The sequence below is a fragment of the Melospiza melodia genome, chromosome 3 (assembly GCF_035770615.1).
Source record: "Melospiza melodia melodia isolate bMelMel2 chromosome 3, bMelMel2.pri, whole genome shotgun sequence".
Taxonomy (NCBI): Eukaryota; Metazoa; Chordata; class Aves; order Passeriformes; family Passerellidae; genus Melospiza; species Melospiza melodia.
The window spans coordinates 70,857,790-70,873,812 of NC_086196.1; the positions used below are offsets into that span (position 1 = coordinate 70,857,790).

Here is a 16,023-nt window from a genome sequence, read left to right on the forward strand (position 1 = left end):
TTGGCACATGCATTAGCACGGAACATAGAAAAATTCTGAATGTACTCAGAAAACTCCATCACTCAGGAAATTGAATAGCCATGAGCACTGTTTCAAGGTAAATCTTATTTAATGTTTCCCTAATTAGAATCAATAGAACCCAATTTTCATTCCTGTGCCTTTGTTACACACAAACTATCAGTCAGGGTCCAGAAAATCTCCCAGGCTACTTCCACACAAAACCGATTCAACTGTTTCAAGTCTGGACACTTATCTGCCAGGATTTGAAAATTAAGTTTTAAAAATGTTTATGACAAAATTGTTTGTACTTGGACAAGCTAAGAAAAACGGAGGGAGGCACTCAGATAATGAGTAATGATTTATGAGGAGGTTAGTTTATCTCAGACAACTGGAGCTTACAGAAATCGGTGCAGTTATCGCCTTATAGGTAATGTAATGCACCACATTGCAAAAATCTTGGGTTCACCCAGAGATTCTTGTATTTCAGTACAACTGCATTAACCTCTGCTCATATCTTGAGGGCTTGGGGCTTTTGGGTTGGATTGGGTGTTTTTTGTCTGTTTGGTCTTGGCTTTTTTTGGTATGTTAGGCTATCAACATTTCTACTCAATGACAATATCAAGTAAATGAAAAACTGACAATCTGTGCACCCAGGAAAACTAAACCTCTAATGAAATTAAGCATTAGAGTTTATTAAATTTTATTGTATTATCAGAAAGTTTTTATTATAATGTGCAAAATCTGCTTAGTGCAGCCCTAGATTGTATTTACAGAACAGTGGGACAGCTTATGGAGGCTGAGTAGAAGATGCCAGATTGGACAATTGAAGGAATATAATCAGCATAATGTTTTTTGGAAAGGCAAAAGGAAACTATGCCATATGTTCACTTAAGCCTTAATTTTATGTAAAACTGGCTGTTTTTTCTTTGACACAGCTAAAATGCCCTTTCACTTACAGTTCAAAGACTGTTTATTTGCTCTCCAGATCCCCATATGCTCAAACGTATTGTACACAGCACTGTCCCCTACTGGGGAACATCATCAGAAACAGATTCCATTTTCCATCCAGCCAGGTATTTTTGAGGGGCTAAAACCTGACATGTGTGTTGTCAGAGGCTTAGAGGCAGAGGCAAATGGGAGACAAGAAGGAATTTGCCCTCCTTATTTCACTGGCTTATTTATCCATGTTAGGAGCAAATTAACCTCCTCAGCAGGAGCAAAGGGATGTGTGTATTCCCATTTGAATTTGGAAGAGTTTACAACACCTGATACAGAGCCTGTGTGTCTCTGCAGGGTAATACACCAGCCTCTTGCTCTACAGCTATAATGCTATTAAATTTACTTCATGGAATTAGTACAGTCACTGCTTGAGTTTATATAAGCTGCAAAGCAAAACCCCTAACTATTTTTAGTTAATCGCAAAGAGGATGGAACTTGTATTTCAGCAGTGAGATGATCATCTCTTTCTCTCTTAATTTCAGCCTGGAGAGATACAATCAAGGACATTATTAAAACATAACAAAACAAAGCAAAAAAAATCCATGAGGGTACTAGAGCCCAAACTACCACTTTCTGCTTTGTTATTAGTGTGGCATATTGCTGTTTTAATCTAATGCTAGGTAGTGTATTAATCTATAGTTATAAATTAATGAGGCTCTTAATGTATTTTCATTGGGAGGTTGAGCAGTCAAACTCATTTAGTTAGTGAAAACTACAAAAATCACTTTCTTGTGAAATCTGAAAGTAGAAGCTTCAATGAGCTAATGATCCCAGTATGAACCATTTTATGTACCACTGAAAATAAAGATAACCTGTAAATGTAAAATTTGCACTGCATAAACCATGCTTTTATGCACTTCCACCTGTAAAAACACTCTTTGTTCAACTCCACTTGAGAAAGATGAGCATATTTAAAACAAAACCTGTTAGCAGCCAAATCGATATAGTCTTCATGGTAGTATTTTCTGACCAAACCCGTGTTCAACCCAGAAGGAGCTTAGCAAACAGGGCTAGGAGTCAATAGCCTGTACTGAGAGAGAAGTGCTGTGCATGTGGTGTACTCACATGGCTTTTTTGCTGGCTGAACTAGCTGAGGGTTCAGGTATGGGCTGTTCTCTGCATCTATTCTGCGCTTGTACTTCTGGCGACCCCCACGTACTCGGTCTAGGCGCACACCTACGTTTGGAAACACAAGCAAACATGTAATTAAATACATTATGAGCATGCCTTTCAGGTAGCAATCTTCTATTTCCTGTCTTCCAATATTTATATTAAAAGAATGTTTATTTCAAAAGATTAATTTTAGAAAGCATGGGAAATCAGCATTACAAGTATTTGCAAGTAGTTTAGAGTTCCACACATGCAAGACTAAGTATACAACATAATTTCCTGTTCATTTAAAACCATTCATTCATTTTTACATATTATTAAAAACAGCTAGCAAGTTTAGTTTCCATTTGAAAGAGCCTAATCTTAAGTCATCTTTGCCACAAGCAGAATTTCAAGGCTGTAATAAACACCATGGATATAGAAGCATAACATTATGAGCAGAGAAGTACAGAGAATTTGAACTTTAGAAACAATGAGTTCTGCATACAGTCTAGATAGTCAAAATCAAATTAAGATGGATTAACATGGCCAGAGGATACAAAGTAAGTGACCCTAGAAAAATAAGAATACATATGTGGCTTAAAGACTGAAATTGTTCATGAAGATTTGAAAGAAATTGTACAGTTGTGCACTCAGATGTCATCAATGATGAATTCAACATTCGTGTTCTATCTCCATACTGTTCATTCCTTCAATACAGCATTCTGCTGCCTGGTTTGTATGGATATATAGAAATTTACTGTCCTGAAACAAGCTATAGCTGCTCTCATAGGCAAAATGAAACAAGGTGAAAGGGTGCAAAGACAGTAGGTCTTACAAAACAAGGAAATATTTTTATTTCTTTCTGAGTCACTGAGGCAGATTTCCAGACAGCCCGGAGGAATGTGGCTAAAACCAAACAGTAACATAACAGGGAAGTTGAAGAACTTGGCACACATGCAGGACAACAGGACAAGTAATACCAAGTGCAAAATCTGTCCTTGATGACATGGATTTAACAACACAAGAATGGAAGGACACATTAAGTACCAAAGGCCCCTGTGAGTGATGCAATAAAGTGCAGCTCAAATTCTCACTTTTCTTTTCATTGTCTGTTTTAGCTCTCCTCCCTCTATATCTACTTTCTATTGCTATTATTGTGCCCCACTCTTCTATGTCCCTTCCCTCTGGTCTCTCCCTTAGACACAAAATACCACAAGAACTGGCTTCTGGACAGCAAGGGAAGCCACCAACAAAGAAGTTACAGTTCATGTGCACAGCAAGAAGAGCACAGCACAAAGTTTAAGTGCTGCCTCTGAACCTGCACAGGTAGCCCAGACTAGTAACCAGGAAACATCTGTCAGTCCTCTTTCCTTCTCAGAAACCAAAATGGATTGACTGGGTTTAGTAAAGGAAAACTGTTTTGCCAACTAGCCAGAAATCCAAGGCCAACTAGGATTGTTAGGGGGGTATTGCTTTTTTTTTTTTTTGCCTGTATTTCCTGGGTTACTTAAACAGAAAGGAGATGCTTGCTTTGAGGACACAACCATCACCTGCAACTATAATTCAGTGAGTTGTATCCAACAGTGGTCAATAGCTTTTGCCCATCAGGAAAGCAGGTAATGATCACCCCTACTTCACAGTGAAATTTCACCTGGCTTATTGCAGAAGACAGTGTATGTCAGTCCATCAGACCCAAGAAGTACATTTCTCATTGTGTGTCTCCAGTTGCATTTACGGGGATCACAAGATTTAAACAGTAACACAAATGAACCACATACCCCAAGAGGTCAGTGCATAACTATGAATGAAATCTTATTTATGGTAGTTAACTATGTAACTTGTGACTGATTTGTGATCTACGCTGTTTGATAAAATTTTTGCTAATTCAATCAACAGAGTACAGTTATTTCAGTTTTTATTTTTTAAACTTATACTTAGAAATGCACAAACTACAAGACCACCACTATAAAAACTAATAGCTCAAACCTTTCAGAACTAATAATAACTCAGTGTTCTTCACACTTGAATTGGGAGTTTGAGCTACAGCTGGAGCAAATGACATCCAGGACAATACATTGCCATAAAAACAAACAGCAGAAGACCAAGGTTTGATAGTTGAATATTCAGAAAGAGGCAGAGGATTAGAACAAGCCACATGCAATATTGGTGGGATTATGAAAAAGACTGCCCAGCATTTGAAGAAAAATAGATAGAAAATGATTTCTGCATAATTCAGATGCCATCCTTCTTTCTGCTTGGGAACAGATTTCATAGTGATAAAAGATGGATAGCATCAGACATAAGTATGTTTAATCAAAAAGTAATGGAACTGAAGCTTAAATTAAAATAATATAAATCTACCAAGATGAACAATTTTTTTACCTCCTTTGCATTAGATGAGATACATACTCAAGCCATTCACATACCCAATGGAAGGAAATACAGAAAAATGTCACTATAGCAGAATTTTACTTAGATCCATGCCCTCACCTAATATACATTGCTTTATCTATAAATAAAGCTTTATTTTAAAAAACCATAACTTCTAGATAACTGGAGGGCAATTGTATTGCACAATTTAAAATTACCTAAGTCTATAATTCAAATTTTAATGTGAAAATAGTTTTGATAATGTAACACCAATAAATTAGAGCTTTATAATCCACCCATTAAAATTGATAGAGTTTATCATCATTTTGGCTCCTAATATTTCTTTTATCTGTAAGATATCCTATACCTATATTTTTCTGTATCTATAAGAAAGTAGATACTTAGGATTTAACTTCTGATACTCTAACACACCCTATTTTTATTTTACTTCCCAAGGGTCTTTATAGGAGTAAACACAGTGCAAGACACTGCTTAACGAGCTATACCCATCTGATATTCCATAAAAACTGTGGAGTTTAGCAGGTAGCAAACTGAAATCCAGAGGTTCCAAAGTATATCCATGGATGTTCCTCTGTAACACCTTTAACTTGTATGAGAGAATTTATTACATAAAGTTTTATTTATCAAGACAGTAGCAACTGATGCCTCCTTTGTTAGAATAGCAAAGGGAAGAAATAAAAGTAATTTTGTCCACAAAGATCCTCATTTGGGGCAGGAGGAGCTTTACATCAGTCACAGACGTAACTGTTTGAATTCCACACAGTCTGTATTCAGATTATTAAGGAGGATATTGTGACATCTGGAGAAATTAGGTTGACCTCTGCTTCAGCTCTGCTGTGCATTGTGGCTTCACAAAATCTTCAGCATCTCAGTTCACTCACCCAATCAGTCCTCAACCATGAAGTGAAAAGAAAGATACCCACTCCACCCATAAAAAATCATGTAATATCTCCCAATGAACTGCACTATATGTATTATAACAGGGTCAAAACATTCATGTCACTGAACACAGCTCCACCACAGACAAGACAATGCGATTCTTCACATTCCCTAATGCTCATTTGGAAAGCCTTCAACAGAGAAACAACACCAAGAGCCCTAATGGGAAAAACAGGGATGACCACAGGGTAGAAATAGGAAGAACAGGCTTGCCACCGGTTAAGAGAGCAGTTACTTTCAATGTTAAAGTGCAGCACATTCACTTTACGTCTCAGGACAAGCAGAACTCATGAACTGGCTTGTTCAGGAGTGATGGGTGGTCAGAGATTTAGACATGACTTAAAAATCTCAGAAGATGAGGGTTGGGCTGTAGAGCTGTAGTACAGGGAGAGATGGAAACTGTGTAACTCAGTGCAATAGCTACTTTTTAAAATAAATTACAACATAAGTAATTTACTGATAAAACACAAGATATTCTCCACCTATTCTTCAGGGAATAAATGTTTTTATATAATCACTACATAAGCTTCTACAAAAAAGTCTGCCTCCTGGTTCCTTACATAATCTTAGCATGATTTCTATCAAATGCTACACAACACACAACAGAATCACTTTGGGCACTTACGCTACACTAAATGTGTCCACACAGCCTTGCACAGAAAAAACTGAAGGCCAGAGCAGATGTGCCAATGAGCTACACATCAGGTTATTAAATCTAAACAACACAGGTAAATCTGAACTTATTTTCTTTGTATTTCCTCATCTGTTTCTACCTTGCCAATAAATGTAAATTATTATTCCTGTTCTGTGGTTCTTTCCTCATACCGCCTTGAAGACCTCATGCAGGACAGACACCCACTGTGATGATGCTACATAACCAACTGGACTGCCCATACCCAGTATATTATTGACTTTGCAATTCAGGTCCTCACTATGAAAATACTATTTAACCATGTCATCTCATTTTCCATACAGATCCAAGCCATATTAAAAGCATATTATTTACTCCTTTTATCATCCATCACTATTTACTCCTTTATCATCCATCTCTATTTTTCTTCTCCATCCTCTCCTCCTCACCTTGGCTACAAGCTGCCAGTGTTCATTTGTTCACCTGACCCACAAACATTCTTGTCCTTTCCACAGAGCTCTATACCCACAAGTTACATTGGAAGGCATTAGCCCAATCCTTCAAATCAAGTTCTACCAACACTAGGTTTGCCTGGAAGAAATTGTTCACTCCCTTTAATTGCAGAGCTTTTTCTTTGAGGAAAAAAAAATTACTTAATTAGTAAACAACAGGTTTGAAATCAGACTGAAATGTGCAATTTTTACTTCCCTCAGGAATTTCACATTCTGCTCCCTTCCTGTTTCCCCTACATAACAGTCTCATGGCAAGCTGGTATGTTCTACATCAATGCCACCCTGGCAAGCTCCACCTCTAACACAGCATTTGATATGTATGAAAAATATTCCTATCTCATTTTTTGACATATGTAACTGACTAACAATCCATTTTCTACAGATGTCTGCAAGATTTCCAGCATTGTCTTCAACAGTGAGACAGGTAAAAATGAATACCCACGTAACTGCATTTTGCCAAGCTCTAGAGGAACACTGGTAGTAGAGGTAAAAACCCCCAGATTAACAACACAACTGGAAAGCAGAAATATAATTTTAATGGCAGGTTCCAGTGTGTTTCTCCTTTGGGACAATGCCTTAATAGAGTGTTCCAGTTCACTTGAACTTACTGTGATTATTTCTAAGATTGCTGAATAAACTTCAGTGAATATTATAAACTCCATTTTGCTTTTATTTACATAAGCCAGAAAAACTAGTTGATTTTTCCACCATGAACAGAGACAGAATGTTTTGAGATTTAAGAATGCACCCTCATCTAGATATTCTTTAGACACCTCAGCAACCTCAATAATTTGGGGTTAGAGTCCAGTGCATTAATCCTGCAGACTGAGAGATTTGCAGTGGAAAAAATACTTTAAACCATGAAAGATCTCTCTCAATACAGTAGAAACATGCAGAAAAGTAACAGAGCTGAAGAAATAAGATAATATCAGCTATCATTTTTTCTGGATCTGCATACTTATTTTATGTGCTGAATTACAAAGATGCCAAAGAGCTTCTGCAATCAGTTTACAAAGTATTTGGACAACACCTTATGCAGGTAAAAATTCAGCTAGATATGTAAAATATGTGTCTACTAGGCAGAGAGAATTTTGAAAACAGAGCCTTAATTCATCAAAGAAGATAGAAGCTATGATTCACATTAAAGTTTTCCTGATCTATGGTTGAATTAACCATTACTAGGGGATGGCTTCAGTGTTGTCTTCCTATAGCCATCTCCATAATTAAATACATTATTTAGAGTAGCATAGGAAGTCTAAAACTCATCCTCCTACTTTGCATTCAACTAGCACCAAAAAGTAATTGTTAATGTGGGATGAAACTGGCTGTTCTCAAGATGTGCCTGTAAAACAATTAATTCATTAACTGACCCAGATAATTGACTGAAAAACAAAACAGTGTTTGTTACTTTAATATCTAACTTAATCTCTGACTAGTTGTTTAATTTATCTGTTCCTCTGCAACAATTTGTAAAAAACAGTTTATTATTAAAAAATCCCAAATAACCAGGCTAATTAAAATATTTAGTAAATTGTTTCAGGTTGAAAAAACAAAAGAGAATAATACTGCTTTTGCAAAACAAATGCTTCAAACTAATATTTCAGATTTTGCTAATGTTTAATACTAAACAAAGCTTCAAGGCAACCAAATGTAAGCAGTATTTTGGAAATTTCGTTTTTGTCCTGGGAGGAGAGGATGAGATAGGCTGGATTTTTGCAAAGGAACTGATAAACACATCTTTTAGGCTAAAGCCCAGTGGTTTGTTTTTTTCAATTTGACAAAAGAACTGATAAATGCATTACTTACACAGCTCAGTACTCAACCTCTCTTGAAAGGAACATTAACTTTGCATGAACTAATCATCTACATGCTGAAATTTTGTGCACTGCCATTTATGCATTAAACCACAAAAGAATGTTAATAAAATCCCCTTCGTTTTCCCATGTAAATGAGACTTCGTGTAAATAAATTCTATTATTTCTCAGCCCAAGTGATTTCCCTTGAAGAATGGTCCATAAACAAAGATGTTCACATGAAGAAAATGTGACATAAAATGTTTAAGAATCCTATTGTTCCTTTACATTTTTAAATGGCTCCATATGTATCCTAATCTGTGACAGTCACAAATACAAATTAGGTCACATGCAACAGGTGACAAGTTTTAATTGAATGTCTTCTGTCTGCAATTCTGACAAAAGGTGAATGGAAATAAATGAGTCTGGCAAGACAGCCCTGAGCCTTACAATACCCAATACCTCATTATTTTTAAACAGCTATCTATAAACTGATGCTGACAAGCCTTGAACCTTTTATTTCTGTTCAAGAAGAGGTGAATGTGCAGAAAGAAAGAAGAAAATAAAAAAAAGAAAAACATGACAGCTACACTGTTGCATTAAACATGCAACACCCATTACCCAATGATTAGCTCTCAAATATTACAAAAGAATATCTCTTACACTTCACTTAAGAACTTAGAAAAAATCTGTCTCTCTTTTGGAAGAGATACACTCTGTGCACTCCATTACTAGTGCCTAAATTGATCTTTTCCAGGTTTTGTACTACCAGATTTTCAGTAGAATTATGCTAGACTTAAGATGATTTTTAAAAGAGGCTGAAATCGGGCAAGTAAACACAGGTTATACAGCTTGCATTTCTTTTCCTTCCCATTTCCAAAGTGAGGAAGAGCCTGCGTTGCAGCAAAATGTGCATATTTGTAAACTGCAAAGGAAAAGGAATGCAGAACTAAGGCTGAATATACATTAAGCCCTGGTGTTTCTGAAATGAAGCAGTTACCATTACATAATACTTCTCTCCCCATCACCTGGATTACTAATATACTAATTACTAGGAAGCAGTGTAAAATACTGCAACAGCTTTTATGAGTAACACAGAAAATACTGTTGCTAATTGCACCATTAAATTTCATGTCAATGTGCTTATATATCATAACCATACTATATGAGAGTATATGCCTTATTTTTTTAATTATGCATACAATGTCCTGGGACAAGGTATAAGAATAAATAAAGGCAATCTATCACTAACTAAATACCACAGTTCTAACCTTAATTTATTTAAATATAATTACAGAAGATGCTATCTTGTTTCAGAGTTCAAATTACAACCAATTTAATGAAGTGGAGCTTGCTGGGCTGTAAAGTCATTACTGCATCAATACACTTGCAACCATTACTTTAAAGGTGACAAGCCCAGCCTGGGAAAGGCAGCTTGGCTGGTGATCCAAGGAGAGGGCACAGAACCTCAGGAGACACAAAGGTCAAAAAGTAAGTTTGAGCAAGGCCATGCCAATGCCTGAAGGTCAAAAGCAGGCCTTTATTCTAGATCACATCACCAGAGCTTATAAAGAATTCAGGAGCCATTCTGGTGACAACTCTAATAGAAAAGAAGTCTGACTGAAGTTCTGGACCATTTGCTGGCAACTCTCAAGACAGAAGGGAAGATTGAAATGAAATGTGTTACAATAATCAGACTGTGAAGTACCAGCAGCATGAACAAGATCTCAATACCCTTTTCAGATACAATGATGTGCAGTTTCACAATATTTCAGTCAGTGACTTGGAGGATTCTGGAATTAATCTGTGATCCAGAAATCAAAGGAAAGTTCTTAATAGCATAAGCTGAAACAGTTATACAAAATAGTATCAGTTCTACTGGGACCAGGAAATATTCTACTTAGAATTTGGCTTTCTACCTACAGGAGTGATTTCATTCTGCTGGAACAGAATCAGAGAAAACCAAAGGATGGCTCAGCACACTAGAGCTTTAAAACAGATGTAAAATTCACTGAAATACTAAGTTTTTTTACCCTAACAAATATGATCCCTAACTCTGGGGTCATTTTCTGTATTATTAGACTTTTTTTTTCCTTCCTAGGAACAAAATCTTTCTTGTCTTCCTCAAGGAGCAGCCATTCTGTGATGACCTGTACAAGAGTAAGACAAGCAGAATTTACTTTCCAAATTGCACTCATCTGGCAAATTAACTGAGACTTACCTTTCCAGCTCAGATGGCTTTATAATGCCACTTGAGCCTAAATTTGCCTCAGTGAAAATATGTATTTTCTCACAGAATTCTGGATTTCTCCAAGGCTTGTTCATGAAAGCATCATTCTGACATTGTCTTTTCTCTTAGTACACCCATAACAGCCCTATCTCCTCAACCTTTCTCACATGTATGTATTAAGTAATTATGAGCTGTATTTTTTTGGTGAAACACTGTGAAATTCTCCCCTACTTTTTCTTTATTCTTTTAAATAGTAACATATCTGGAACTGCATCCATTTCAGACTTGATCCTTCAAGCTTCCTCAAAAGGTACAGCAGAATTCTGAACTTCTCTCTGTCTTCTTTCTGCATGCTATTTTATGGCTCCCAAGAACCTCACACCATGTCTCAGCTTCAGTTTGCAGCTAACAGATTTTTAGGAGCATTAATAATATCTTATCATTATTTATAAGTGTAAGTTTTAAAGTATAAATATCAATTTGACTTATATGGAACACTGCAATGGGAATGTAAAATATCAGAAGTAATTTAATGAGTACATACACCAGTCTGATGCTAAAAAGGGGGTACTTTTAAACCTATGCACAGACTTCATATGAAAATATGGGTTTGACTTGGAAAATGCGGCAGATATTCCCACTTTTTGGCTTTCTGCAGGCATAATTTGAGCATTTTGCCTTCTGCATTGTTATTCTGTTTGCACATGTTTTTCAAGACTAGATAGGAGTTACACAGCAGGGTTTCATTTGGACTCCCAGAGTAATCTTCCAGTACAACTACAAGATAATTCTAACCTCAAGATAAAAGATTTTATATTACTAGCTTCACATGTCTTTGGCAAATGATAGGGCTTTTCTGTACTTTGCACTTCCTGTCCATGTACTGCAACTTTCTGTTCCTTACAATTCTGGCTGCTGCAAGAGTGAAGTTCAACAGTGGCTTATATGGGTACATAGTTCAGATGGGCATATCTGAAATTCCTGGTTTCTACTTCCATTCTCATTTGTCTGAGCAGCTGCTTATTTTAGAAAGAACAGTGTTTGTCTGTTATTTAGGTAGGGGAAAAAACCAATGATCTGGGTTAATATGTCCGGACTGGAAGGCACTGACATAGCACATCACAGCACCTTCTTGTTCAGTGTTCCTTCTGCCTGAAAATCTTCACATGGAACAAATTTTTTCTGTTTCATTATTTCCAGTGTGTTAAAGTAATGACTGTTCAACAATAAAAACTTCAAAATGTAGTGGCTAGAGGGGCATCAAATCGAGACACTGCAGAGTAAAATAAAGAAAATTACGTAAAATGTCAATGTGGTGGAATTGTTTCCTATTAGTACTGTAACATTGCTTTTAAAGATGGAAACAAAAATGGAGATATGTCCTCTCCACATATTATGGTTTCTGTAGATGGCACATAACATTCCAAATGGCCTTGCCAGGAATGGATTTTACAAATGGCCTTTAGTGGAGGACCATGATCCCACCCACAGTACAAAGATGTGCCCCAACACGTTCCATAGTACTGAAACTATGCCTTCTCTTTTGTTTGTATATAACATTTCTCCTGTTCTTCACAAATACTACTATCAAAGAATTGTGCATACATGAGAATCTGAAAGTGAAACTGAGCAGAAAACCACCAAAATTAATTTATCAAGTTCTGATGCTAAGGTTAAGTGAGGAGAAAAACCGGGAATAATTTTTTTAATTTATTAAATTTTACAAGAGAAGGCTCCAGTCGTTCAACTGAATTACATGAGTAGATATATAAAATATATAAAACTATCAGATGTGGTGGAACATGGCAGGATTAAAAGATGCATACTATTTTGTTAATCTTCTAATGTTCACTTTTTCCCCTTAACACAAAAAGGATTGAGATATTACTGTATATACATATATACAAAAATATTAGCATAATATCTGGTGATATCAGTTAAAGTGTGAAAAGAAGACAAGATTAATTATTTTGAAATTCCTACAACAAGTGCATATATTTGTGTTTCTTCTTCATAAAGCAATGGAAAAGAAAATGACACAGGGGGAGTTAACAGGTACAAGGTTCTGTGGCTACAAATGAGAAAAAAGCATCATCTAACTCTTCATTTAGAATTTTAAGCATTCTCCCAAACATGCTTAGCACTTCATTGATGGCCTGAGTGTGAGTGATTTATACCCCAGCTCACACACCCTGCCAGGCTCACAGCCTGACACTCAGCCTGACACCCTGCAGTGACAGGTTACCCTGCTTCTGGCCTCTGAGTCTCGTTCAGGTACCACTTGAGCAATTAATGGAAGGTTTATTAGTGGCACCACTTCGCTGATGCCACTGCTGGAAGCTTTCCATGCAGAAGCATCTTGGTTAACCAGCATATTGACAGCCCTTTCGTGGTTAGCAACAGGAGTGGATCAGAGCCTGTGCAGAAAATCCCAGCTCAAAAACAGAACTGCAAAAGTGCTCAGCATTCCCCAGACCTTTTGACTGCCTCTAATCTTACAAACAATTAATAGTATGAGGTAAACTGATTTCATTTCAATAAAACACAATACATTTTTAAACAATTAGACGATATAGTCTTATTATAAAGTGCCCCTGCTCTAAAACAGAAACTGTGACAATTTTCCTCTAATTTCATAGGTAACACTGGGCCTTTGAGAAATGGGTTAATAAATTCTAGTTTTCCAAACCAGGCAGACTGATTTGCTGTAAACTTCCCTCATTACACTTATAGTAGATGTCTATCAAATTGCTTATGAGAACAAATTTATGGAAAATATCCAAGAGTAATGCTTTGTTCTTATTAAAATACATGAATATGTATGTAATTTTAGCCAGCCTAAATGAACAAAACAAAAAGAAAGAGAAAAAAGGTCAAAAATTTTTGTCACAAGAATTATTCTTTCACACAAGAAACAATTTGTCCGTGTTAAAAATGCCTTTATATAAAAGAGGCTTGTCTGAGGAGAATATTTTTCTTTAAATTGTAATGGCAACTGCTATGAAGAAAACCCATACAGTGTACAAGGGTATGTTAATACAAGTAATTGGGCGACATAATTACATGAGCATTATTTAAAAGAGGAAATAAAGCATAAAATTTCCTCATAAATTATTTTTACATAGAATTTTAACAGATGCAGAATTTAAAAAAAAATTAAAATAGTTCTAAGTGAGTAATTCCTGATAAGCACAGTCTATTTAAATTGATACATACCTACCCTCCTCCTGAATGCAGATGTCAATGGGAATATTCACCATGAGCAATGCTAAACACACACATATTTTGTTTTCCTAGGAGCCATGAAAAGACTATTTACCAAACAGGAGACCAAGTCTTCCCACTCAATGCATTACAAATCTATTATAGCTCTACTGAAGCCTGCACATTTCTCCAGAGCTACTTCTAAGGGTGACAAGAGCAAAGAGTTTCATTTACTTTGTATTTTTTTCCAAATACTGTGTTCCTTTCAAAGTTTTCTGCTTTATGTCCCAAAGTTCTCTTCCTTCCATTTAAACACATACATTGAACTCATTCACTCTTTTAAACATATCACTATACATTCCCAGAGAATGTGACATCCAATTTAAAAGACACTAAGACTAAGAGCAGAATTGTCTGAGTAAAAAGGTAACAGGTTATGTATAAAATAACTTAATGAAACAAGGCCAGAAACCTACAAGAGTATTTCATATTCACCCTCAAAACGAACAAAGGTATGTAATACTCTTCCCTAGGACAGGTTTTGAGCAACTTGACCAGGAAGGGTGTGTACAATTTGTACAGTTCAGTCCCTGGGTTCTGTGAATTGCTAATGAAAACAATGTCATTGTTGTCACACTGTGATCAGGAAAACAGACACAGGTTTAAAGGAAAAGGAGATGACAAGATCCATGATGGCCTGCAGTGAGTACACTTTTCTTTCTCCAGCAGGAACTCTTCAGAGAATAATCACTAAAGGCTGTGTGTGCTTTGCACAGCACAGTGTAACTCAAACCAATGACATTGCATTGCTTAATGGCTAATACAAGCTAAGAGTCAAAATTCCTTAATCACTCTTTTATCCTGCCCTACGTGGGCAATCCATGAATATAAATACATAAAAAGTTAAGGTCTGGAGAGCTGTTAGCAAATAAAATCTCTACGTGGTTCAGTTTTCCACATTTAGATTCTGCCCATCACTGCATCTCCACATTACTCAAGATCCAAAATTGTACCTAGGACTATATTTAAAGAAAATAAACCTGTTTCTTCCTTTCTTCTTTCCCTCTTCTTGACCTTAGAACCTTTACTTTGGATCAGAACCTCCTGCAATGTGTTCATTTGCTCCAGAAAGTATTTTGACCCTGAGGTCAAATTTGGATCCATTTTCAGATGCTCAAGTTTTTTTCTACTAATTTTAATCTGCACCACATATATTCAGAAGAATGGGATAAAAACATGGAGATAAATCTGAACAAGAAAGCACATTTTATTGCATTACTCTAAAGTGACATACCAGGAGTAAGATCTTGCCTGTGTTTTCAAAGGGAACTCATTCAAATGTTCTTCCTTGAAGCCTTAACTTAGTTAAACCTGGAGAAAAGAAAGGAACTGACCACTGAAGAAAATACCTCTAATTATGTTTATATGCAGCAAAATGGTGCATCACTTATAGGAAATATCACTATGTTTTCTGGGAATATTTTTATTGGAGAAAATCAAAACACATGGCACTGAGGATGGATCCTATGAGGAAGGCCTTTGGGATTGGTGATGGGACCTTCTTAAATCAGTGATCTCAATGGTCTTAACAAATCTGATATTTTCTGACACTGTTTCTTAGGGTTTTACATGTTTCCCATTTGCTGACATGTGAGATTTATGTGAAAATCGTACACCTTGGCACTGCTCAGGAGCATTTGTTTCTTGAATTGAGGCAGGTTTTAGAAACTGTAACACAATTCATTTTTTACTGCCTTTTCCCTATTTTACAGAGTTAAGTTATTTTCCACTTGTCATGCCATTGTGTCAGAGATGGTGTGGTGTGGTGAATTGATATCTCTTTATTATTCTCTCCAGCCTGTGGCTTTCCTTTTAGATTGCTCTGTGATCTTCTTCTCAGCTATCCACAAAGAGTGGAAGTGTAATAAACATCTCTACCTTGTGCCAAATTTTTGTGGGGACTACTGCTCTCTCAGTGATGATATTTGCATATTTCTTGAAAATAGGTTAACTTGCAGTTAGAGCAATAGGAAACTTGGCCATGTATCCTAAATCTATCAACCCAGCAGAATTTCAGTTTTAACTGGACTTTCAAATTAAGACTATGAGTCCACTAAAAAAGGAGAGAATGCACTGCAAAATTTGTATTGATAATCTATTTACATTCAGAGTAAATTTTTTTGCATAACTACCAAAGACGAACAAACATGACTAATTCCACATAAAAAAAAA

General features: G+C 36.2%; 1 protein-coding gene across 32 annotated transcripts in view; it reads right to left on the reverse strand.

Moving 5' to 3' along the window:
• ESRRG (estrogen related receptor gamma) overlaps positions 1–16,023 on the reverse strand; it is a 390,326-nt gene that overhangs the window by 50,593 nt on the left and 323,710 nt on the right. For all 32 annotated transcript variants that reach the window (XM_063152197.1, XM_063152186.1, XM_063152210.1 and 29 more), the window contains one exon: positions 2,065–2,175. In XM_063152197.1, the coding sequence (XP_063008267.1) occupies positions 2,065–2,175 (111 nt within the window). The remainder of the gene's footprint in view (positions 1–2,064; positions 2,176–16,023) is intronic.